The 27,302-nt window shown below is 33.2% G+C and overlaps 4 protein-coding genes across 4 annotated transcripts; 2 read left to right on the top strand and 2 right to left on the bottom strand.

The window, feature by feature from the left end:
* Window positions 1–807: 807 nt before the first annotated feature.
* LOC112741138 (uncharacterized) lies at window positions 808–3,949 on the top strand. Its single transcript, XM_025789992.3, has 2 exons — window positions 808–3,152; window positions 3,255–3,949. Exons 1-2 carry the CDS (start codon window positions 1,095–1,097, stop codon window positions 3,678–3,680), a joined length of 2,484 nt encoding a protein of 827 aa, XP_025645777.1. The 5' UTR covers window positions 808–1,094; the 3' UTR covers window positions 3,681–3,949.
* A 136-nt stretch (window positions 3,950–4,085) lies between these two features.
* LOC112741140 (elongation factor Tu, mitochondrial) lies at window positions 4,086–7,469 on the bottom strand. Its single transcript, XM_025789995.3, has 12 exons — window positions 7,144–7,469; window positions 6,948–7,023; window positions 6,769–6,861; window positions 6,583–6,657; window positions 6,399–6,503; window positions 6,201–6,291; window positions 5,871–6,076; window positions 5,607–5,690; window positions 5,445–5,510; window positions 5,294–5,356; window positions 4,829–5,069; window positions 4,086–4,414 (listed from the first exon to the last, which is right to left on the bottom strand). Exons 1-12 carry the CDS (start codon window positions 7,311–7,313, stop codon window positions 4,344–4,346), a joined length of 1,341 nt encoding a protein of 446 aa, XP_025645780.1. The 5' UTR covers window positions 7,314–7,469; the 3' UTR covers window positions 4,086–4,343.
* Window positions 7,470–8,643: 1,174 nt separating this feature from the next.
* LOC112742129 (uncharacterized) lies at window positions 8,644–10,191 on the top strand. The gene has a single exon (XM_025791376.1). The coding sequence runs from the start codon at window positions 8,644–8,646 to the stop codon at window positions 10,189–10,191; it is 1,548 nt and encodes a 515-aa protein (XP_025647161.1).
* A 4,351-nt stretch (window positions 10,192–14,542) lies between these two features.
* LOC112741139 (uncharacterized) lies at window positions 14,543–19,839 on the bottom strand. The gene is made up of 14 exons (XM_025789993.3): window positions 19,534–19,839; window positions 18,799–18,880; window positions 18,503–18,606; window positions 18,107–18,233; window positions 17,644–17,738; window positions 17,247–17,370; window positions 17,059–17,139; window positions 16,550–16,648; window positions 16,029–16,187; window positions 15,874–15,934; window positions 15,707–15,777; window positions 15,539–15,583; window positions 15,286–15,441; window positions 14,543–15,190 (listed from the first exon to the last, which is right to left on the bottom strand). Exons 1-14 carry the CDS (start codon window positions 19,569–19,571, stop codon window positions 14,828–14,830), a joined length of 1,605 nt encoding a protein of 534 aa, XP_025645778.1. The 5' UTR covers window positions 19,572–19,839; the 3' UTR covers window positions 14,543–14,827.
* Between the last annotated feature and the right edge of the window lie 7,463 nt (window positions 19,840–27,302).

Below are 27,302 nucleotides of genomic sequence, written 5' to 3'. Positions count from 1 at the left end.
TTACAATGTTAGATTATATCACTACTTTTATTTTTATAAAAAAAAAAAAACCGAAAAGTGATGGGCAGAGTTTTTTACTATTATTATTATTTTTATATTAACCACTAGGGACCAGGATGCTTGGTCAATTGTTCATTCATACATCATAATTATTGACTAACAATAATGATATAAATAATATTGTTCAACGAAAAGTTTGGGGATAAAAATTATTAGGTCAACTCCCGAACAAGATCAACTTGTTTTGCTTCTCGAGTTCTTCATATACCAAATCAAGTTCATGCTTGAATAGATAATAGATTACTATATGTATGGTGGGATTTGGTAAATGAAGAGGGCTAATTCCAACTTCTAAATCATAAACCATGTTGTAATTATTTTTTGGGCCAGAGCTCCTCCATTCAAAGACTAAACAACTAGAACAGAAGTACAGAACTATAACTTGTCTTTTTAATACAATAATCAATTATTTTCTCCTTTTTTGAATGTCAAAAAGGTTTAGAAGACTAAACTAGTAGTTAACAAACATATTAAAATTGATGACCCTGTACGGAGTGGTATGTATCTTTAAGCTTATCAATTAATGTCAAAGCTTGTGAGTTGTGAAAGGAACCGTATATTGGTAAAAGACAACCTAATTTCTTAATATAAATGGCTAGTTGATTTTTTTCATGTTAAAGAGTTTATAACACAAGAAAATAATAATTAAGATATTGACACGTATTATATTAATTAGTTTAATTAAATATGTAAAATCATCCAATAATATTTGATTATAAATAATGAAATTTCATGGAAAGAGAAAGCAATCCAATGATTACAGAAAAGTTACATGGAGAAGCAAGTTAACCCTTTCCCCAAGTTACTAGGATTGCCAGCAAAGCATAAGCAACTTGTTCAAACATTTCATGGCAAGAGAAGCTTGGCGTCACTCTTCACCCAACATTCCACATAAGAAACTTACCCTCTAAGCTCTTCCATTTCATTCATCTATAAAATCCACATTTTCCTCAACAAAATCTCATTTCTTTTTCAACATTCTCCATCACATGTTGTAGTGTATATATATATATATATTAGTATTTTTTTTTCCCATGATGGAACATAACCGTTCTGAGGAAGGAGATGGAAGCATTCATGTACAAGTTGGTGAACTCCAGAGGCTCAGCAATGCCTACAGCAGCACAAGCAACACAGTTTTCGAGCCGCGAAGCAGCATAGGAACGAGGGACAGCAATGGTGCTGATGTGTCTTCAGCAACTTCTGGAGTTGCTGCACCAGAAAAGAAGCTGACCCTTTTTGCTCTAAGGCTTGCAGTGCTTGAGAAATCAGCAACTGGCCTTGGAACTCTTGGATTCATTTGGGCAACCGTTGTTCTCCTTGGTGGCTTCGCCATCACGTTAGAGAAAAGCGACTTTTGGTTCATCACAATCATACTATTGATTGAAGGGACTAGAATCTTCAGTAGGAGCCATGAACTTGAGTGGCAGCACCAAGCAACATGGTCTATTACTGATGTTGGAATCAACAGTTTCAAGATTCTAAGGTCAACTTCAACCTCAATTTTTCAAAGCATCAAGAGGCTCTTCATTAGGCCTATCATTGGATCAGAACAGAGCAAACAGAGGATTGACAGAGTAGTTAATCCAGAGCAGAAGAATTTCGCAAGGACGACGACACGAGTGTGGATTAGCTCTGATGTTCCTCTTCTTCCATATGTTGAATGGTTTTCCCTTTCAAGGAATATCAGCAGGATTCTCTATTGGCTTCAGCTTCTATCTGCAACTGCTTGTGTTGTTCTCTCATTGATAAAACTCATCAGTCATGATTATGGAGAAGTGGAAAAGGGAGACACTGATAAGAGGAACCGAAAATCTGCGCTTTTTATCTTCTACTCTTTGGCTCTGGCTGAGGCATTGTTGTTCTTGGCAGAGAAGGCTTATTGGGAATGGAAAATAAGTTACTGCAAATTGTTGGAAGAGGTTAACAAAGAGTGTGAGTTGGGGCCAACAGGCATGGTTTCTATTAGGAGATTCTTTTATGACTCGTATTCGAGGTGTGTCAATGGAAGCATATTTGATGGCTTGAAGATGGACATGGTTACTCTTGCTATGGATTTCCTGGCCTCAAATTCTCCTGATGAGCAGCTCATTGGGGCTAGAATACTTCGCCGGTTCGCAGTGAGTGCACGATTTGCTGATGACACTCTTCAGAAGATTGGAATTTCCGTAATTGTTGTGGAGAGACTAGTTGAGATGTTGAATTGGACAGATCAGAATGATGAAGAGATTAGGCTTTCGGCTGCAGAGATTTTAGCTGAACTAGCAGGCAAGAAGCAGAACTCGCTTCGCATTGCTGGGATACCTGGAGCTATGGAGTCAATATCAAGTCTTCTCCAAACTAACAGGCATTCTAATCCTGCAGCTGATGAAATTGGAGAAAAGAAGCTCATATTTGATCATCCAAACTATGGATTCTGGACATTTAACCAACATGGACTCCGGATTTTGAAAAAACTCGCACGCGATCATGACAACTGTGGAAAGATTGGAAACACAAGAGGCCTGCTACCCAAGATCATTGAATTCGCACATGCCGAAGAAAGATTGCTGAAGAATGTGAATGTCACTCCTTCACAAGTTGTGACTGTGAAGAGATCACTTCAGCTTATGAAGATGCTGGTTAGCACAACAGGCTCAACTGGGAAACAACTTCGAAGAAAGATTTCTGAGATAGTTTTCACAATCAGCAATATCAGAGATATTCTGAGGTATGGAGAGAACCACCCTCTTCTACAGAAACCGAGCATTGAAATTTTAACTAGTCTTGCTTTGGAAGAGGATGTGAAGGAGCGAATTGGAGGCACAGGTGGAATACTTAAGGGATTGTTCAACATATTCTTCAAACAGAACATTCCTGAAAATCAGATAGATGTAACAACTGCTGCTGGAGAGGCCTTAGCAATGCTGGCATTAGAAAGCAAGATGAATTGCCATCGAATTTTGAAGTTGAAAGTACTCGAAAAGCTTGTAGATTCGTTGAAATCTCCGATGCTTCGTGTCCATGCTGCTAGGATTCTTAGAAACCTATGCTCCTACAGTGGATCAGAATGCTTCAACCAGCTAAAGGTTGTTACGGCCGCAGCACCAACAGTAAGTTTTACTCCCACCATTATGATCTTGTGTTATCAGAATGAGAACTTCATGTTATGTTTCTATGCAGATAGAATTTTAACAAATTGCTGAATTATGCAGATACTTCTGGCAATCAAATCAGAAGAAAACAAGCTACAAGAAGTCATGGTTGGATTAGCAGCAAATGTTTTCACATTCATGTCCTCTCAGGAATCAAGCTATGTATTTCAAGAAGCTGGAATCACTGAAGTTGAACTGGCAAGTATACTAGTACATATCCTCAAGAAGCACAAGTATCCGGCAACAAAGGTGCCGAGGATAAGGAGGTTTGCGATAGAGCTTGCGATTTCGATGATGAAAGACAAAGCAGAAAACATAGATACCTTCAAGCATATGGGAATGGAGAAGGTACTAGAAGGTGTATTAGAAACCACATCAGAGCTTGAAAGCTTCAATGTTTTCTCTGGTACTGTTGGATTGAACAGGCACAATCTAACAATTCACTCACTGGTTGAGACAGCCTTGAAGTTGCTGGAAAACAGGTGAAGCAATACATCACTTTTGAACCATATTGTAAAATCAATATCCATGTTAACCTTGAGCAAAAATTGTAAATTTGTAACACTGTTGTTTGTTTTGTGTAAATGTGTATTCTCCCACATTAATTTTGATTTTGGTTTTTGGTTCTTATGGTTATTTATTTATTTTTTCCCTCTAGATTTTGATTCTTCAGTCGAAGAATCAATGCTTTATTGATTTGTATCAGTAAGGACCAATTATTAATGAAAATCCAGGAGGAACACTTTTCAGTACTATACTCCATGTCATCTATATTTAGACCAGAATCATAGTTAAAGTTGTAATCTTCAACAAAGGTTCACAATTAAATAGTAGCCCTTGTATCTTGGTGATGCAGCCAATAAAAATCTAAGTAAAAATGAGTCAGAAGAATCTTGAAGAAATTGGCATTATTAACCAATCCAAAAATTTATCAACCACTTTCTGTCCTGAGGTAAAAAATTATCCAAATAAAATAGTATAATTCTCTGACTAATGAACAAAACAAAACGCCTTCAAATGGATCCAAAACACCAAGTGTAATAAGTAGTCACATAATGGAATTCTCCTAAAAATGCTGCTCAGTTCCTACTCCTGAATTATTTACAAATCAATGAACAAAAAATTGTAGAATCTTCTTGACCCGGGATCTTAGGCAATCACTTTGGAGACCACTCCTGCACCTACAGTTCTGCCTCCTTCTCTCAACGCAAATCTTTGTCCTGATCATACATAAATGTGATTACGGTCTGATCGTATCGTTAAATTTAGCTACAAGAAAGTTGCACATATGAACTTAAAGTAAATAGTAACTATAATAATTTGCAGTTTCTATAAAGACTAGATTATGAGTTGAATCCACTCATAGTAATTTTATACAATATAGAGAATGAAGAATAGTTATATGATATATCTTGTTTAGATAACATTAGTTCATCCAAAAACTGAGCTATAGGCCTGATTTCTTAATATCTTGGTAGAACTTTCTATTCTGACCATGATATCAATTTGCTTTAATTCAAAGATCACATTAGCTAGTAGTCAATGACTCAACGTCAGTAATTGATTCTACGAAGGCGATATCACAGATGATTCAGGATCTTTGTCTACTATGGCATATCTAGTGTTCAACATACCTGCTTCAAGAGGAACAGGTGACATCAGCTCAAAATTTGCAGTCACATTATCACCAGGCATGACCATCTTAACATTTTCAGGTAACTGCACCTTTCCGGTAATATCTGCAGTCCTCATGTAAAACTGAGGCTTATAATTAGAGAAAAATGCAGTATGACGACCTCCTTCATCTTTAGAGAGGACATAGATCTCTGCTTCAAACTTCTTATATGTTTTCAATGTGCCAGGCTTGGAGATAACCTGTAATTTTAACAGAGAATAAGTTTGTTAATTCGCATAAAGCGAATACACAAACCTAAGTGAAATGGTGAAACTACAGCCTATTCTTAGTTATTTTCTTTGACTTGATCTCTCTCTTTTGGCTGTCTTGATATGCATTGGTTCAGTAAGACATTGTCAGTTTTCGACTTTGATATAAAGTGTTGGATCAGTGCCCCAAACTTATGTCACATAATTTCACTCACCATTCCACGCTGTATATCGTCACGCTTCAGGCCACGTAGAAGAAGTCCCACGTTATCACCAGCCTAGAAACACTCAGATTAGGATAACCAATTTATCAATCCAATCCAAGGGAAAAAGGAAGGTTTATGGAACTTAAATGATTTTACTCACTTGTCCTTGATCCAAAATCTTCTTGAACATTTCCACACCAGTAACAGTAGTCTTCATAGGTGCACCCTGTGGACAAAAATAAATGAATAGTAGAACATATATTATTAAGAAAACCACTCATGGACATGATAATAGTGATTCATGTTTAACTCCCCTATGTACCTGTGTTAGTCCTAAGATTTCAACCTCCTCACCGACTTTGATGGTGCCTTGTTCAACACGACCTGTCGCAACCGTTCCACGCCCCTTAACATTCAAGAAAGAAGGCAGTAATGAATGTTAATAATGACATTTCAACTCCCTCATTTTGCTCTTGCCCCCTTCATATATTGGGAATTATGAACATCACCACCAAAAATTGCAGTGCAATATGAATGACATACTTAATAAGAATAATTATGATACATGTGTGCCATATCTACTTACCTGAATAGAGAAAACATCTTCTATTGGCATTAAGAAAGGCTTATCAAGTTGCCTTACAGGATCAGAAATGTATGCATCCACAGCATCCATTAATTTTAAGATAGCCTTCTTTCCAAGTTCTTCATTTGTCCCCTGCAAGGCAGACAGGGCTGAACCTCGAACAATTGGAATCTCTTCCCCAGGAAACTTGTAGAAACTAAGTAGCTCTGCTCAAAAAGAAAGGTTGTTTGCCGATAGATGCATATCCATTGTATAAATAATCAAGAAATGAAACATTATTAAGTGTGTTAAGAATTCAAATAAAAAAAGATATGACATAATGCTTCATACCGCGAAGCTCCATCTCAACAAGTTCAAGTAACTCTGGGTCATCAACAGCATCAACCTTGTTTAGAAAACAAACCAATGATGGCACACCAACCTATCATAGCAAAAACAAACAAAACAACTTATGGTTTTGCTATTCAGTTAGATTCTAGGAAAACTTGGTTTCTTACTTGTGTATTTAAAAGAATGAAGTATATGAACCTGTCGAGCAAGCAGTATATGTTCCTTCGTTTGAGGCATCGGCCCATCCGGAGCAGAAACCACCAGAATTCCACCATCCATTTGAGCAGCTCCAGTTATCATGTTCTGTAATTTGGCCAAATCAATCAAAATGAGATCAGAGTCTTACACAAACACAAGAGCATTCATTATGCATAAACACTACCTTAACATAGTCTGCATGCCCCGGGCAATCAACATGGGCATAGTGCCTCTTTGCTGTCTCATACTCTACATGAGCCTGCAAGTTTCAAGATCAGAAAGTGTTGGCAAAATTTAAGTACTAAAAGATTTAGGTCTGAACCATTCACAATATGCATTGAACAAAGACATAAAAAGAACTAGTTCTCACTGTAGCAATAGTGATTCCTCTTTTCTTCTCCTCAGGAGCCTTGTCTATCTCCTCAAAGGCAATGGCCTTGGCTTTACCTTCTTCAGATAACACCTGTTTCCACAGCACAAGAACTGAATCACACACACAAAAATCCATGGCTAGATTAAGTACTAGGACATGAGAAATAAACCCCAGACCTTTGTAATTGCAGCAGTTAGTGTGGTTTTTCCATGATCAACATGCCCAATGGTTCCCACGTTAAGATGAGGCTTTCTGTAACACAAACAATTGATAGATTGATCCTTGGATAGAAATGAAGCATTGAACTTTCTTTATGTGCATCGTATATATGCAATGATGAAAATTGAAGGTAAGATGCAAAAAGAGACTTACGTTCGAGTGAAAGTGGCCATAGATCTCCGAAGAGAAACAAGGGACGACAAAGGAGATGATTCATCAGTGCTGTAGAGGGAAGAAGGATGATGGGATAGGACACGATGGAATGAAGAGTAAGAGAGAAGAAGGCGCTTAGAATTTGCGTTTCTGAGAGCAAATGAAGCCATTGAGAGGAGGATTGAAGTGAGTGTGAAAGTGGAGAGTGTTAGGTTGTTATGTTGCTTGGGAATGTGTTTAACTGACACGTTCTTCAACAGAATCCGCAAAAACCTACGCTCAAATCAACTAACAAACTCTACACGTCACTTTCTTGCTTTTAAACTACAATCATCCTTGTACCTCGTATAAACCTTTAAACAAAATTAGAATGAATCCCGATGCACGCTATAAATTAATGATAGTATATAATAAATATTAAAAATATTATATTTTTGTATAATTAAATTAAATATGTGTAAATTAAAATTAAATTTAAAAAATGTTTTATTTAAAATAATTTGTAGTATAAAAGATTTGGATATTGGAGTTATATAAAGTGATATTTTTATTTGGTACTTTAATTTTTGTATTTGTTTTGGTTGATTATTTTCTTATGTGGGCTCGTCCTTTTTTTATTGGTTATTGTTAGAGTTTTTGCTTTCTTTTTTCTGTCGTAGATTCTTATAAAGGCATGTTTTTTTATAAATTGTTGAGTTATATACATTTTGAGTAAAGTATCGTTTTTGTCCCCAACGTTTGGGGTAAATCCTATTTGTGTCCCTAACGTTTAAATCGTTCTATTTGTATCCCTAACGTTTGTAAAAGTGATTCAATGTTATCCTGCCATCAATTACACATCATGAACGCTTTAGTTTGAGTTTTAAAAATCTCTTCTTGAAGTTAGAATACAAATGTCTGGGATAGAATCGATGATCTACACCGAAAAATAGCTCATCAAATGTTGAAACTTGATACGTCACATGTATCCTCGGTCGCCCGGCATACTCGGCATGCAAACATTCGAGGCCGACGTTACATCAACTGCCCGATAATCTCGGCACGTGCGCAGATAAGTTCGGCCTCAGCCAATCGAAGAAATAGGAAACGTGCTCAACAAACTTAATCACTAAAACAGAATATCATAACCAAACCTACAAACTAGGACTTATCCACTAACGGTAAAAACAACTCCTATAAAACCGAGCTAATATCCTCGGTTAAGGGTCAGGTTCTATCACTCTCAATCTTCTACTCTTTACTTTAAACTCATTCACTGAGAATCATTACTGACTTGAGCGTCGGAGTATCTTGTGTAGGTATTTCTGCCGCGGTGTTTGACCTCAGCCGACGTAAAGCTCTTCCTCCTTGGTGGCGACTTACTCGGAAGCGCTTAAGCTCGGCCTCCCTAGTGTTCGGACGAACCACTTGGCGCCCACCGTGGGGCCGGAGTACATCTAACCCCACTTTTTCCTTCGTTTAGTCTTCTACTCTATTTTGCAGGATTCCCGATCCTCGAACATGGCTGACAAGGAAAGTCCACAACTATCACAGGACGACCTCCTGGCTCGAATCGCCGAGCTTCAAGCGGAAGTACGAAGAATAGCCGAGCTGTCTACACAGAACAATGGAGAAAGCTCCAAAGGCTCGGCTCAAGACACTGCAGACCCTTTAAACATCGTCCCGCCAAAGGAGAAGCTCACCCTCGACAACCCCTTATCCGAGGAGATCACAAATTACCAGATGCCAAAAAACTTTACGCTGCCCACCGCACTGGAGCCATACAAGGGGTTCGGCGACCCCCGAGCCCACGTGAAGAAGTTCCAATCAATGATGTTCTTCAACGGCCCTAACAATGAGTCCGTTCTCTGCCGAGCATTCCCCACCTACCTTGATGGTGCTGCGTTACTCTGGTTTTTTAAACTTTCCGCAGGTTCAATTTTTTCCTTTGAGGATCTCGCCAGATCATTCATTGATTATTTTGCTGCATCAAGAATCTACGTACATGGATCGGACTATCTCGGCACCATCAAACAGGGTCAGCACGAGAGTCTGAAGGACTACATGACCAGATTCGCTGACGCCACTATGGAGATCCAGGACTTAGACCCGGCCGTTCACCTGCACGCTCTCAAGGCCGGCCTCAGGCCCAGCAAATTCTGGGAGACCATTGCCATACCTAAGCCAAAGACGCTAGAGAAATTCCGAGAAAGGGCGGCAGGCCAAATGGAGATCGAAGAACTCCGAGAAGCCCAAAAATCGGACAAACAACCACATCGGAGAGACGAAGAAAGAACTTTCAGATCGCTAGGCAGCAGAGACACTAAGAAACTTTCCAAGCCCACGTCGAAATACAACACATACACCAGATTCAATACAAGAAGAGAAAACATCATCAGAGAAATCCTCAACGCCAAAATCATAAAGCCACTAGCTCGAGCAGGGAACTACCAGGATCAAAGGTTCGTAGATAGGACAAAGTATTGTGCCTTCCACCAAGAGTTCGGTCACACCACGGACGACTGCATCGTCGCGAAGGACCTCCTGGAAAGGCTGGCACGCCAAGGGCACTTGGACAAATATATCGAGAGCCGGAAGGGCAGAAGAGGAAACTCGGACAGGGTTGAGAACAAGCAAGCAGTGGCCGATGACAACAAAAAAGAGAGGACGACTCCTGATCCACCAAGAGGAGTCATTATCCACATATCAAGGGGATTCGCAGGCGGAGGTCAAACAAGCTTGGCCAGGAAGCGAAGCTACAGGACGATGCTAGCAATCGAAGGAACCATACAACCAAAGAAGGACAAAGATCCAGACGTCACAATATCCTTCAACCAAGCAGACTTCAGATCGGCAAGCCCTAACCTCGACGACCCCGTGGTAATCTCCATCCAGGTCGGAGAACTGTTGGTAAGAAAAATGTTGCTGGATCTAGGTAGTAGCGCTGATGTTTTATTTTATTCTACCTTTATAAAAATGAAATTATCAGAAAAATTGATACAGCCCTCCTCGGGAGAGCTAATTGGGTTCTCCGGAGAGAGAGTCCCATCATGGGACACATATGGCTAAAGACCACAATGGGAGAAATCCCTATGTCAAAATCAATTGATATTCAATACCTAATAGTAAACTGTTACAGCCCTTATAATTGGGACACCAAGACAAGGGAAACTTTTCGACCAAATGCTCATTCAGATAGAAGGAAAACTCCTCGGGTACACTCCTCACCTTAACAAACATCGACTTAAAATCCTTAAACGAAGATTTATAAAGAACAAAGATAGCTCGACGCGGATAACTGCTAAGATTTACCCACAGCCCGCGTCCCATCCCCTTAGCCTGAAACAACGAGAAGAAAAGCCTTAGAGAAGGGGGGTAACCCAGTAACTCCATCAATACCTCGAAAGCCCGTACAAAGCCCCAAGAATTAGGGTGCAGCTGGGTAGGGGCGCAGTTCAACCAGTACAAAACCCCACACTCAAACTCGGTAAAAGGCAGTTTGACCCCCAACTCAGTAAACAAACAGCTGTACATATAAAAGAAAGACCAATCCTTCAACTGGTCACAGACTCGGTCCTCTTTACCACAGGGCAACAACTCTATCCTAATGTTACTACCTTTCCTAACCCACAAATCCGACCCCAATAACTTTACCGACTCCTCATCATCAAACTGAGACGCATATTCCCTTACCCTGGCATCAACCCACCCACGCGGATCAACCGCATCACAGTTCTCCATTCCAGACAAAGAAAGAATAAAGCACAAAAAAGTAGAAGAAAACGCAAATTTAGCACTGACCTTTGCTAGACATTCTCAGACAGGAAATCAAACCAAACTCCTTTTTTTCCAGAAAACAGCAGCAAATAGGAACTACAAAAAGTAAAGGTAATAAAGAAGTAACCCTGGTAATAAAGAACTAATTCCTACAACATTTACATAATTCACTTTTCTAAGGACATAATTAAATCTAAACACAAATAATGGGTATAATATTAAAATCGAACACATCTAAGTGAGACCTAATTGAGAATGAATACATCCAAGTGAGAATAATTGAAAAATATAATCTGATTTGTTAGTATAATTGATAGTAGGATAACATTGAATCACTTTTATAAACGTTAAGGATACAAATAGGATGATTTAAACGGTAGAAACACAAATAGGACTTACCCCAAACGTTGGGGACAAAAACGATACTTTACTCATACATTTTTTATTGTGTTGTTTGTTCTATCTTTGCATGTATATTCTTCTTTCGAAGATGTGTCTTGAATTTGTATGGTTTTCTTTTTTGTTACTCTCTTAGGCCGCGTTTGTTTTTAGAGAGAGGACAAAACATGACAGTGAGACAGAGACAATAGGACGGAGACACTAAATTATTCTTTGTGTATTGTATTTGGATACGATGTACAAGACACTAATGTAATGTCCAATATTATGTTTGGATACACATGGATAAAATTAAAATATTATATGAAATGACTAAAATAGCCCTGTGTTTCCAAATTTTTTACATCAAATATAAACTAATTTAATAGAGAATAAGAATACGTAGGAGTACAAACAGAACTTAAAAAAATGTTTGAAGAGGCAAAAAATTTTAATAAAAAAATATATAATAGTATTTATATTAAAATAAAATTTATAAATATATTTATTTTATTTTTAAATTTATTATTAATATGTAGGAATACATCTGGTTAAGATTGACAAAAAAAATAAATCTGAGTTTGATTAATAAAAAATTTTGTTTAGGTTAATAAGCCAAATTAATTTTAAATAAAAAATCAGTTTTAAAAAAGAATCCATTTTTACATGAAAAAAAATTAGTTTTTGCACATAAAAATATATTTTTATTTAGAAAACCTATTTTTTTTATCTAAAAACTGATTTTTCTTTTCAAAAAGCTTATTTTTTTAAATTATATAAAATCAATTACAACTTATAAATTATTTTTTAGTATTTTAAAAGATCAATTTTACCTTTGATAATTTTATCTTTCAAAAATTTTAAGATTAATTATTTTTGTTATTATTTTTATTACAAATCAAATAATATAATACAAAGTTAAAATGGTATTGAAGTAAAAACCATAAGAAGGAAGAAATTATCCAGCTCAATAAAAAATTCTACAAGAAGGAAAGAGTACCTGAAAAAAAAAAGAAAGATAACGCAGAGATAGAGAAAGAGCAGAGAGAAGAAAGTACCTCTTTGAGAACAACGCAATAAGAAAAATAAGAAGGGGTAATAGTGGAATAATAAAAATATCTATGGACAAAAAGGAAAATAAAATTTATAAAAAAGTTTGTGTCCATTCTTTCAAATTTCGTGTCCATCATTGTCCTTCATAAAAGAGTGGACACAAAAGTATAAAAAACTGTCTCTCGGAGACAATATGTTCAATGTCCATGTCTCTGCTTCCAAAAGCTTTTTAAACATGTATTGTCCATGTCTCTGTGTTCTGTCTCCGAAAACAAACGCTACCTTAATGTGCATGCAGTTTTCCAATGACATCTACAAATAAAAAGAACAAAAATGTGTATAATTTTTTTTAAATAAGTTATTTTTAATAAGAATAATTGAAATAATATAAAATGAAATTACCTGTTAATATTCTTTTTTGACCCACTCTGTCAGACAATGTCTCAAGTGTTGCAAATTCAAAATAGTGTTAAAAAATGTTCAATTTAAAAATACAATAAATATGTTTGTTTTGTACCTTTTCATCTAATATAATCATTTCTAAGCAAAGAAACTCTTCTTCATTTGTGAGTTTGATAAACCAATTGTGATATTGTCTACAGAATGATGCTCCATTGAGTAAGTTTGAGATGTTGTGTAGTGCGAAAATAAATTTTTTGTGCTAAATTTCATATTATTTGAAGAAATAGTTATGAGAGACTTATATAAGCAGTTCAAATAGTATGAAATTTGAATGTTTGTAACGTAAAATTTATTATGATTAATAGATTATTATAACATTTGTAATATGAATATTTATTACATTTAATGAGTTATTTATATAAATTAATAAATTAATTATTGGGGTTATAAATTTATTGTATTGTTAATGGTAAAATATAATAAACATAGACATTGATTCTTGTAGGTTACAAATTTGGTTAGACACTATTAATTTTTAATTATTATCATTGGTAATTTTCTGATTTGGAAATAATAGTTGATTTGACAAAAATTGAGTGGTTAATTCTAAAATTTTGTTAAGTAAGCGATGTTGATAATATAGTATTAGTAGGAGGAGAAAGAACCCTCCGACACTTGCTTAAGCGGACGAGTGAGCTGACTACTCGACCAACCCAAGTTGGTTAATAGATTAATAGATTATTATGACATTTGTAATATGAATGTTTATTACATTTAATGAGTTATTTATAGAAATTAATAAATTAATTATTGGGGTTATAAATTTATTGTATTGTTAACGGTAAAATATAATAAATATAGACATTGATTCTTGTAGGTTACAAATTTAGTTAGACACTATTAATTTTTAATTATTGTCATTGGTAATTTTGCAGTCTAATTTGCATATATTTTTATTACTTGTATTTTTTTTTTGTATATTTTACTTTTTTGCTGATTTGAAAATAATAGTTTATTTGGCAAAAATTGAGTGATATATATTTTTATTACTTGTATATTTTTTTTGTATATTTTACTTTTTTGCTGATTTAGAAATAATAGTTGATTTGACAAAAATTGAGTGGTTGATTCTAAAGTTTTGCCCAGTAAGCTAGTAGGAGAAAAAAGATATCTTACAAGTAATGTGGGTAAATTTATCCATCTACTTTTATATATTAAGAATAGATAAATTATAAACTAAATTTCAAACCCGGTAAAATCATCTAAACTTACTTATGAACATGATTCGTATAAAATTCTTTACTCTTAATATTTATATATCGAAATTTTATATTTATCTAAAACATTTCATAATAAATAAAATAAAAACTAATTTAAAATATTAATAGTATAAAATATTTTTTTATAATTATCTAATAATATTTATTTTTTAAATAATTATTTAAATAATAAATATAAAAAATAATTATTTTTATTAACGTGATAATGTCCAACTGAATTCACGCTATTTTTTTACCCTGGTATGTTCATGAAAATTAAATCTATAAAATAAAATAATAGATTATAATTTAGTAAAAACACACTTGTGATTTTTCGCATGCATAAATTCCAGTTATAAATATTCATTCAGGCGATAACGCATTAATAAAAAATGTTATGTGCAAATAAAAAATTAACTATTAAATCAGTCACTATTTATTTGTATATGAATATATATTGTTTAAGTCATTTTTAATGTATATGTTATATTCTAATACGTATTTGAGTGATTTGATAGCTTATTTTTGGTATGGTTGTTAATAAATAACCGTTTAGAGTAAAATTTGTTCCATTCCAATACAAAACATAACAGATTCTTTACCACCCTGTAGTAGTTGGATATAATTACAGCAATAACATGATGCATAAGCATGACTGAACAATGAGGAAAGTTTTCATCACAGATTCTCTTTTACACCTAAGAATATTAGGTGATTGTTAGATTAAAATCTCAACACACTAAACTTACACACCATTTACCTATTTCTGATGTCAACCATTTCAACAACTATACTCCTTGTAGTTACAAAAGATTAAGTATAATGCCAGAAACTCATCATCGGTTTCGATCGTTTCTGAAAAGGTTGAAATCCCAACGGCGCATTAAGCCGTTGAGGACGTTGGCTGTCGGAGTCCTGACGACAGTTAATGTGGCCCTTGTGTTATGTGATATGTCAGTTTCTGATGAACTCTGTACACTAGTAGAACTATCACTACAAACAGAAGAAGCACTTGCTGAATTGCCAAACTCAGTGCCTGAATTTGACTCAACTTTCAAGGGTTTACATACATCATCAGATGCAGTGGAAATTGTTTTGTTTGTAGCATGTTCTTTCTGCAAAGGATTTGAAGATTCATCCTTTGGTGGATTTGTTACTTCTAAGTCTTCCAGTGACACCATAACTGCTTCCTTAAGCATCTGAATCATGCATCAAAGTTCATAAAGAAAAAAAAACAGTCATTTATCTTTCATTGTATTCGAAATTTCAAGTTTAAGCCAATGACTTGACATACTCTTTCTTCTTCCTCTGCACTGGATGGAAAGCCTGTTAGGTCTTCGAGTTGATATTCTACAAAATCGGCATCATCATCCAAAGTGGCTGGAACAGTGGCACCACCACCACCATTTGATAGTTCAAAGCTTATCATTGATGAGGAGGAAATACCATCCTGTTTTATGCATTCATCATTCATTAAATCATTATTTGTCTCCCAAATATGGCATATGAATAAGTAATGCAGCAAAAAGAAAAAGTTCAAGCAATACCTCATGGTCACAAAGTTCATCTTTCAAAGGGGTATGTGATGGAACCTGAAAAATGTCATACAAAACAATAAATTCAGGTAGTAAAACACGTAAGAAACTAAAATGCATGATGATCAAAACTCAAGCAGTATTCATAGGATAAACCAAGTACAAGTAAAAATGACAAACCTCCATCCTACTCATTGGTCTTCTTGAATGGACTTGCCTAATAGCATCCACAGTCCAGCATGTTGATGATTCTGCAACAAGCAACAAAACAAGTAAGATTTTGAATAAAAGTGATGCTGCCAAAAGCAGATGAAATAGTCAGGAGACACTAGGTACTTGATCCATGCCTTTGTTTTCGGACGATTGTTCAAATTCATAGTCTAGTTCTTGCATAGATCTCCAAACATCCTGAGTAAAGACAAGTCAATTTTTCAAAAATACAATGGAGATTTGTGTTTTGACTGAAACGGTACTAGAGTAGGGGAGCATGGTGAATTTTTACCTTACCAAATAATTCATTAGTGAAGTCAAAAAATAATTCCCCAACCTCATCCTCGGGAGGTTGCAGAACATTGTTGAAAAAGATGTTTATAGAATCAAAATAAAATTGAGGACGAGGAGAGTTATGATCTCCCTCAAACTTGATTAGGTTTTTGTCTCCCTGCAAAGCATGGAAAGTCATATTAAATATTCAAAAGGCAAGGAGAAGATGGAGGGGCATATAAAGTGCAAACATGAATAAGAAATGCCATGTGCAACAAAAGATCAACCATTAAATCTGAGACCATGTATTTGTGTATAAATACATGTGTTATTCGTACATTTTTAATATGGTTGAATATGAATATGGATCCGAAACCTAATAGTTGCATCTTCAATCTAGAAGACATGTTATAATGCAGCAAACTGAGACTTACAAAATTTCTCAACTTGGTCTACCCAACATAGCCCAAAGAAGATGAGATGTGAATCAGTCTTCAATTGAATAATAAAAGTAAAACAAATAACTACAGACATACTTACCATGTAAGCCTCAAGAATACGATCCGAATGATGAGGTTGTATAAAATCATCGTCAATGGCATGTCCTAGTAGTGCCGGAACGAAACAAGATTGAGCTGCCTGCAATCAAATAAACAACAAATGAATATAATAATGTACCAACAACAAAAACTTGTGAATGTTCTCCCAGATAAACATTTCCTATAAAACTTCTGTTGCTACATATGTAGGAAGGATCAAGAAAAATTTATGCACTGTTTTCTTTTTTCTGCCTCTTTCCTTATATACTTTGTTAACAAATTTGCACTCTAACTACCTGACTGATCCGTTATCAAGTTGCTACATGCATGCTAACAAGCAACATAACCAAGCTCAACACTAGCTGCGGATTCTAAATTGAAGTTACATAAAAACAAAGTGGGTGAAGGATAACCAACTCCTTTTCAGTCAAACTAATCAGTCACATAACCAAGCAAATAAGAAACCATTTCAACTAAAACCCTTAAACAGGGAAAAAAAATTAAATTAACCTTAATGGTGTTCAAGTCTGTTATGTCAAATTTTGCCTTCTTCTGGATTGTTTTTTGCATATATCGAATTGCAAACTTCACCTGCAAAAAGAAAGAGGAGGGAGAAATCAACATAACAGTTATGCTACAGAACCATGAGCCATAACTAAGAAACCATCTCAGTCTATAGTCTACACACACACACTTACAGTGAACTTTGGCAGTCGGACTCTGTATGAATCTACAAGTTCCATCATCAAATCAACCAAGTCAGAGAAGGGACTGTCCAAAACCATCCCTGCTATTGAAGGATCCTCAGCTCCATACATAAGGCTGCAATAGATCATACCACCAGTATGCTAAGAAGAAAAGCCATGTGTACTGGTAAAAATGAACTGCTAGAATAAAGAAATTCATAGATTGTCTTTTAAGATTGCCAAAGCACATGGACAGTGTGCTGCACAAGAATGTGATTGATTTACAGAAGTATGAACTATTCATTGCAGATAGACATATAAAAACATGGGAAGTAATGCTGTACAAGCTTTCTTTGATCACATTCAAAATGCAAAATCAAATGAATAAGTGACACATAAAAGAATGTACCTAGTCACAGCACCCATTGAGCGGCCCCATAATCCAATCAGAGAGACGTTTTCATCTGCTCGCAAATAGTTAACCACAGCTCTCAGATCATCTTTCTGAAAACAATCAAGATTGTTAACTAATCATCTTAGTAAAAAAAATCGGCAAAAAAAAAAAAAGCATTTACAAGTTCCTTCTACAGACAAGACAAAACAAACTCAAGCTCTTTTAATACTTTGATATACACACTTTATGTAAATGACAAGATGACTATACTGCCTTTGGCATATGATGACAAGTTTCATAATTTAAATCAATAATACAGTAAAATCATGATTAATAAAAGATAGTAATTGAGGTACAGGATCCAGAATGATCCCATCAAGAAAGTAATTATGGTAATACATTAATGGATAATTACTTTGCATAAAGCAATATAGCTAGATGTGATATTTTTCAAATTGTTTATTGAGCAAATACATACTTCATTCCAACCTAGTGTGACATGATCCCCTCCAGAAATTCCGGATCCTGAGAAATCCAAAGCAAAAACTGTAATATTTGATGGAAGTAAAATTATAGCAGCTTCACCGGCATCAGCCCTGCATCCACTGCAACAAACATTACAGTACAAACAGTGAGCAAGACTATATAACATTCAATATATTAACTCAGCATGTCCCCAAACAAACAACCACCAACTAAGAACCTCATAAAAGATATTGAAACTTAAGAACACCTAAATTTGCATAATTTAGTTAGAAAAGGAAATAATTGGTTTAGACTAAATTAAAATAAGTATAAAAGGAAACTATACAGGTTAAGTAAAACTCGTTTGTCCATTAATTTGCATGCTAAAAAAGAGAACTCCCAGAGTTACCTGTTGCCATGGCAATATATCACACACGGCAGAGGCTTTCCTCCAGGACTGACTATAGGCACGTAATGACTGCATTGAAGCACGTCGCCACGACTGTTTTTTATCTGAAGAATGTCAAATATTGAATTGTAAGTTCATAATAAGGATATCAACTATACTAAAACATGATGTAATCAACAAGAAAAACATTTCCTTTTTAAATTGTACAACATCAGAACATCATACAAACTGATAGTACTATATTGTGATAAGGATTCCGATAAATCCAATGCATGAACTCTATTACTTAACCTTACCTCCACATCTTTCCGTTGAAACAACTTCCCTTTCAGCATGAACTCTTGCTCCAGTAAATCAGTTTTGGGGTCATATTCAGCTCTGCATGCCAATAACACATTCAACCAAAAAAATTTAAGTAAAACTTGAAATGAAAATATTGCAAAAAGATAATGCAAGCCAAGAATTTACAAACAGCCAAAAGATGAATCTCACTCTCGTTTGCATTTAGGTATAAAAGCCATACATTCATCTGTCCTACTCACACACACACACACACAATTGCAAGCCAACATTTACATAATAGGCCAAAGAAGAACTAAAGAGTCTAATCATTATAACATTATTTTCAGAAAGCAAAAGGCGAGTTGAGCTTGGTTAGATTGGTCTAAATGACCACTATTTCCTATGCTTTTATGCAAGAGGAATTGATCTGTAATGCAAGATTGCTATGCCTATTATTAGTTTCTTTCGTCCCAGCATTACAGATACTAAGTTCACAATGGTAGCTCAAAATCAAATTTTGATAAAACATAATGCAATGCTCCTTCTTCACTGTCATCTTTGGCCAAATTCTTAGATCAATGCATCCATCAAAATACATTGATAAATGAATGTACCAAAAATGACAGCTAAAAGGAGTTAATTCTATGATTCTCATGAACAGAATTTTTTAAATTAAAAAAAAAAAGGTATTTTGATAGTAAAAAGTTAATATATATAAAGAGAGAGGAAGAAGGAGGAAAAATTGATACCGTGGTGGGCGAATGATGAAGTTGACAAGCTGCTCCATATATGGAAACTATGAAGCAGCAAACATTGATGACTCTGTTTTCTCGAAAATATTTGAAGTTACAAAATGCAATAAAAGGAAGAAGAAGGTAGAAGAAAGAGAGAGAGAGAGAGAGAGTGAAGGGACAAATAGAAGTAAAGAGAATGAAACAGAGCGTAGTGTTGTTGGTCTTTGTGTCTCCTTCGGTCTTTCCAACCATGCTTCTTTTCTTTACTTTTCTTTTCATTTTTGAAAAAATTAAAATAAAAATAAAAGTAAAAAGAGAAACATGAAAATGAAATTGTTGTTGTCACCTTGCTGCTTCCATGCTCTTGTCTCTTCACTCTTCAATCTTCATACTTCGACACTACCCATGCAGATTTGTTTCCACATTTTATAAGATATAAAGAGACTCGAACTCGTGACCTTTTGATAAATATGAAGGGATTATGTCGGTTTGAGTTATAATTTGATGGTAATATTTTTTTTTCTTTTTTTGGTATATATATAACATTTTTTATAATAGAAATTAATATTTTAATAATAAAGAAGAAAATTAATTTGTATTAATTTAAATATAAAATAAATATAAAAAGTGTTAATTACTTACTATTTTTTAAAATTAAATTAATTCTAAACTTTTAAATGATTAGCTAGTCAATAATATTGACAAAAAGAATTGACATATCATTGAATAAGTTTACATAAATATTTTAATTAATTTGGTCTCTCAAAACTATTTTAATCATTGGATACAAATTAGAATTCATATTACTACTACTATTTTTAAGGGGAAAAGGTATGATTCTTCAAAATGTTATCAACCAAAAATTGTACTAACATTCCGACCATAATAAATCATCTTCCCAATATTTAATGGGTCCATTTAGTATACAGATGCATTTTGGTACAGATTTATAGATTTTTGTTTTTATTTGGTTTAAAAATGTATCACTAAAAGTGTTGCTTAAAGAGAAAGTGTTACCCTTAATCGTTAACTTGGCTCTGATACCAATTTTTACTCTTCATATTTTACTTCGAATAAGTTTATAATTTGTATTATTTGCAAATTCATAAAAAATGTTGACCATTTCTACTAGTATTTATAATTCTGATTTCATTTGTATAGTTTTTCAATCTTGTTTTAGTTTATAATATTCTTTTTTGCAAGGATTATTGTATATAAAATCTTTTATCTGTTTGTCTTTTTCTTTAATATAATTTCTCAAATCTTCAAAAACTTCTTTTATTTCTACACTTTCTGTTGTTTCTAAATATCTTTTTAATTTTTCAACCTCATTCTCCATTTTTTCTTTCAACAGTTTTAATTCTTTTAAGTCATAATATGGTTTTCCAGGCATTTATAAATTTTTTAAGTTTAACTCCAACTTGTTTATATTTATTCTTATTTCTATCATTTTTATTATAAGGTCATCAATTTCGATCTGAAGATTATTTAATTCCCTTTTATACTCCTTTATTTTACTTTTTAATTTTTTCGCTCTTTTTCTTTTTATTTTATTTTCTGGTCTTTCAATCTTTGTATGCTTCATTATTTATTTTAAAATTTCTGCAAATTCTATCATTGCTTCATCACTATTTTCTAGAGATTCTATTAATTTTTCTAGCTCTTCAACTTCTCTTTTTAACTTGTCATAGATTATTTTTAGAGCTTCAAATGCTCTTTGATTTATTTCAAAAAACTGTAAATAATTCAAACGATTTTCTCTTTCAAAGAGCTCTTGTTTCTTATCTTGATAAGTTACATATATTTCTTCTTATTTATTGTCATAATTTAGTATTTAGGGTTTCATTTAATTTTTCGACCTTTTTTGTTAATTCTTTTATTTCAGAATTTTCTTCTTTAATCTTTAACTTAGATAAACTTAAAGGACTATTAATTTTAGATTCTCTTATTTGAAAATTTGATGAAACCAATTTTTCTGATGGTTCTTTTAATAATAGAACTGAGTTTTCAATAGCTTTATATTTTGGTATTTCTGTTTTTACAATTTTCTGAAATAGTTCATCGACATAAATTCTTTCTCTGTTTTTAAATATTATACTATGATGGCTATTTGTTAAAGCATAATTTATTGCATATGTTATTGAAAATGGTTCATCATCTTGTTCCATTAGATTCTTTCTATGAAATTTATAAGCCAAACTTATAGATCTTCCAAGATTTTCAGTTGATAAAGGTATAGCATATCCAAGATAGGCATTAAATTTAACATTTACGTTTGCCAAATTTCCATGAACAATTCCAATTATTTGATCTATCGGGTCATCAGTAATTCTTTTATCACAGATTGCTAAACTTATTGGTGAATTAATTCCTTTCATATATGTAGATTTGATTAAGACTTGTATAGTACTAATATGAATCCATCCAATTTTAGATTTTTTTGTTGATCCTTAATTTTCTCAATCTGTTTACTTAATTCTTCATTATTTATCAAAGCTATTTCCAGTTCTCCATTGGCAGATTTTATCTTTATAGGAGCTTTAAGTTGAATTTTTCCATAGTATATTATATTTTTTCTATTAAAAACTTCTTTTAAAAGATTTTGTTTATTAAAGTTTTCATTTGATTTGAGATTTAATTCTGTTTTTAGAACAGCCTATTTTTCATTATCTAATAAAGCAGTTAATCTATAATAATCAGATTCTTCTGTTAATTCTAAACTTTCTAAATAATTCATAATTGAAAGACTAGAATGAAGATGTACCTTTCTGGAGAAAAACTTCCTTTATTCAGTATATTTTACATAAGGGGTTTTTATCTCCAGAGGGGAGATTGTAGATACTAACTCCAGAGGGGAGTTTAGAACTATTTTTCCCTAAGGAGATTCTTCCTCAGACTATAGAATCGCCTCGGCAGCTTCCTCCTTGTTCTCCTAGCATATGAGTACTCTTAGCCTCCTGCTTTCTATTGTCTGATACCTTTACAATTGCCTAAACAGCCTATTTATAATAGTTGGGTTTGATGGACAATTCCCATTCTTACCCTTCTTATGACGTCATTGCTTACGTCATTGTTTGTTCTCTTTCACCAGCTACATTGTTGGTGCTCTATGACCTAAGTGCTTACGTCACTATGCAATAATGTTGAGAGATGCTTCAGATGTGCTGTCCTCTTCTTTTATCATGTGACCGACAGATGTATTGTCTTCTTCCTTCATCATGTGAGTTGATTCCGTTTCATTATTGCTTTCTTCAGATAACTCTGAGGCACATAGCTGGCACTTGTGGTCTTCTCTGTCTTTTATCAAATAGCAGAGATTCCTCTTTATCCATTCAGGGAGCTTTTCTAAAAGTCCAGATAAGTTGTAGAATGCTGATTCAAATTCTACCAAGAGTCTCATCTCTCTTTCTTCAATTTCATTTCTTTTACTGGATACAAGTAGAGTATTTCTACTTTTATAATTAATCCTTGTGTGAGATTCCTTCGTTATTTTTTGAGTTCTTTCAAAGACCCTTGCTAATGTGCTGGCTAGCCTTCCTTCATGACTGTAAATTGTTAAATCTTGAATTTGATCAATTGGTTGAAAATTTCCTGGGAAGACGGACATGAATATTACTTGGTGTGCTGGAACCAAGCATTCTTCTTCTTCATTAAAAATAGGTTGACTGTTTGTAAATTTTAGGGATATATCCCTTGGATTTACATTGTCAATCATATTTTTAAATCTCTTTACTGCATCAACGAATCCTGCAGGAAACTCACTAATAATTTTTAGATCATTAAAAATTAAGATTGTATCAATTAATCCATACTGGAAAAACTGATAGGTGTCAGATGGGAAAGCATCTGGAAATATAACCAGCTTTGTTAGCTGTTCTTTGGCAATAGGATAATATCTCAAAATTGCCCTTTTTTCTTCAGTCCAATTCAGGACTATGTTAAGGGTTTCTCTGAGATTAGATCTACAGACCCTTTTCTTTTCCTTGATTTCAGCCCTTGTAGGAATGTTTCTTATTATCCCTGTTCTCTGGGTTTGAATTGGAGCTTTATCTGCTCTTTTTAAGGTTTGCTCTGGATGGAGAGCTTCATTTTCTTTGAAGGATTTCTTTGCCTCTTCCAGTGTTAGGAACCCTCCTTTATGAATTATCTTTGACTGGTGTGTGAATGGTACTGCTTTTTCCCAGGCATCATATACTCCTTTCATGGGGCCATTATAAATTACATAATATTTTTTATCTTGGGTGGATTTTTTAATGATTTCAGCAATTGTTTTATTTTCTAAAATTTTTTCTTCACCTGATTTGTCCACCATGCTTAGCTGGCTGAACTCTGATGTTTCTACTTGTTGTGTTGATTTCATTGCTTCGATGGCCTTCTTGAGGGATTGGATCTGTGTCCTTATTTGCTGACAATGCTTGCATTTTTCGAGCTCTTGCTCATATTTTTGAATTTCTTGATCTAATGCGTTGTAGACGAACTCCATTCTCTTGTTAATGTATCTGCAATAACATTTTTGTCACCCTTAATATATTCAATTTTTATTGGATATTGTAACAAAAATAATTGCCATCTTACCAATCGTCCATGATTATAATCAACTTTTAAATTATATCGTATGAAACCTGTTAGGTAGCTTGAATCTGTCCTTAATGTAAATTCTCTTGGTAGTAAATCAATTTTCCATTTCTTAAGAGATTTAATTGCCGCTAGAGTTTCCTTTTCATGAGTAGTATATCTCTGTTCTGTTGGAGTAAAAGTCCCTGAAATATACCTGCAAAGTAATTCCTTTAGGGAATCTTTAGAATCTAGTGATTCTTTTCCTTGTTCCAAACTTTTTATAGCTTTCTTAGCTTTTAGACATCCTGACCAGGTTATGTCTGAAGCATTTGTTTCTACTATTAAGTAGTCATTTTCTTCTGGAATATAAAGTTCTGGAAGTTTTTCACATAATTCTTTAATCCTTTGAATTTGCATACTATCTTTTTCATTCCATTTCCATTCTTTTTTAGTACTTATTTTTGGAAATAAGCTTTTAGTGTATTCTGTTATATTCTTTAAAAATCCTTGATCAGAAATATAATTTATACATCCTAAAAATCTTTGTAATTGTTTTCTATTTTATTAGGAAATAAATTTACCTTTTCTAGGACATTTGGTTGAAGTTTTAGCTTTCCTTGAGTAGACAGAATTAATCCAAGAAACTCTATTTCTTGTTTTGCTATTCTTGCTTTCTTTTTGCTAAGAACTAATCCTTTTTCTTTACATCTTTCTAAAACTATTAATAATTTTTGAAGATGATCTTCTCTATCCTGTTTTGTAAAAATTAGGATATCATCAATATACACTAAAACAAATTCATTTAACTCTTTTAGATTTTCTTCCATAAATCTTTGGTAAATACCTGGGGCTTGTTTTAATCCGAATGGTAATACATTCCATTCATAGAGTAACACACTTGTTGATTCTTTTGTTGGGCAAGTAAAAGCAGTTAATTTCTTTGTTTCTTCGTCTAAACAAAGCTGCCAATATCCTGATTTTGCATCAAGAGATGAAAACCAAGTTGCTCCTTTGATTTTTTCTAAAATAGAATCTTTTCTTGGAAGTTTATGAGCATCACCAATAGTTGCTTCATTCATCTTCTTATAGTTAATAACCATTCTTCGTTTTCCCCTTTTAATTTCATTATTGTTTTCGACATAAAAGGCTGGAGTCGCATGAGGACTTTTACTTAATCTTATAATTCCTTTTTCCAAAAGATCTCTACATTCTAATGAAAACTCTTCTCTATCTCTTGCGGAATAAGGAATTTTATTTGGAACATTTATCTCTTTTGTAGGATCTTTTAATTTAATACTTACTAATTCGTTATTTGTATTTTTAACATCTAAAGGATTTTCAGCACAAATTTCATCCAAAAGTTCTTCTATCTTTATTTCAAGACTATTTTTTGAGATATTTATCTGAAAGTATAAATTTAAATAACATGTCTCTAATATAGAAAATATTTTAAATTTTAAGATCTTATCTATAGTGGTAGTTGGTATTTTTATACGTTTTGATTTTTGATTTATTGAAAAATCGTGTGGTGCTTTTAAAACTATATATGTTAATTCTTGAATGAATGGATGATATAGCTTTAAAAAATTATTTCCTATGATAAAATCTATTCCAGAGTCTAACATATATATAGATGGAACAATGAACCTATAATTTTGAATAAAAATTTCAACCATCTCTGCTTTTTGGTTAATTTTATATATTGATTTGTCAGCTATTCTAACTCTTAATGGTTTCTTTAATTTTTTCCAGTCAAGTTTTATGTTTGAACTAGCAAAGCATTGCGTTGCTCCAGAATCTATGAAAGCATTTATAAACTTTTCTGTTATTTTTATAGTAATAAATGTAGCATTATTACTCAGTCTCTGAGTCTGTTTCTGAGACATATTCAAAAATATAGTCTAAGTTATCATCAGATTCTTCTAATGGTTCCATGAAACAGGACTTACAATTTCTATTTGTTTAGTAAGATCCTTTTTATCCTTCTTTTTCGGACATTCATTTGCATAGTGTCCTTCTTCTTGGCAATACCAACACTTACAATTTTCTTTTTTATTCGGGCAATAATCACTTTTTTGTCTTTTGTTTTTATTGTTATTTCTTTTTCTAAAATACCTCTTTTTTCTCCAGTTTGGATAGTATTTTCTTTTTCTAAATTGATATTTTCTTTTTCTTTGAAAATTTTTATTAAGACCATATTTTTGAGGTATCTCTTCATTATCCTGACAGCAAATTCTAATTATATTTGCAAATCTTTTTTGAGTTGCTTCTTGCATACAACGTTCTTTTATTTCCTCTCTTATTGCAGAGGTTGCTCCACCAAAATTATTTTCAATTGTTCCTCTATTTATTTCTCTTATAAATCTTCCCATAATAAATTCATTAGCAGGATATGGAAGTTTTGTTATATACATACTAAGATAATGATTTTTATCTTCTTCTTTTAATTTGTAATAATGTATTATATATTCACATATATAAGACTCCACATTACATAGATCATATATCTGAATGTTAGCTAAATGATTTTTTGCTTCTTGATATTCTTTATTATAGACTTCTTGTTTATGATCTATAATATTTTTTCCAAAAAATTCTTTATATAGAAACATCATTATATATAATATCTTATCATAAGCTGTTGTTTTTGTTGCTAATTCTTCTATTATTTGGTTTTCTATTGATGTCATATAATCTCTTATAGCTCCTTTAGTATGAAACCCTATGTAATTCCAAATATCTCTTCCAGATAACTCATTAAGTTTTGGATTAGTAAAGGCTTCTAATAAGAAGGAATTCAACCAGTTTTCGAAAATTTCTTTTTCATTCTTTTTACAGTCTAAATCGAGCATTCTTTCTCCTTCCATTTCCTGGATTTTAGGAACGTATTTTGTTTTTGTATATTTTGAATCTTTATTTATAAATCCTTTTTTAAAAGCATAATTATCAAAACCTGTTTCCCATTTAAAATGAGATTGATTATCCCTAGATGTTCCAACTTCATTTTTTACTTGTATTGGAATTGCTGGTTCTTCGTCACTTGAATAATCTAGGATGTGTTCTTCATTTTCTATATTTTCAGAATTTACTAATTCTTCTTCTATCTGAAATCCCTGTTCCATAATATTATTTTCTTGAGCCATTTTTAATTGTTTAAAAAGCATTGTAACTTCTTCTAATTTTTCTTCAATATTCATAATTTTAGTGGTGGTTTTACTTTTAAATCT

Source organism: Arachis hypogaea, chromosome 14 (genome assembly GCF_003086295.3).
Source record: "Arachis hypogaea cultivar Tifrunner chromosome 14, arahy.Tifrunner.gnm2.J5K5, whole genome shotgun sequence".
Taxonomy (NCBI): domain Eukaryota; kingdom Viridiplantae; phylum Streptophyta; class Magnoliopsida; order Fabales; family Fabaceae; genus Arachis; species Arachis hypogaea.
Note: the sequence above shows the minus strand (reverse complement) of the source record. Positions and strands in the feature narration are given on the sequence as shown.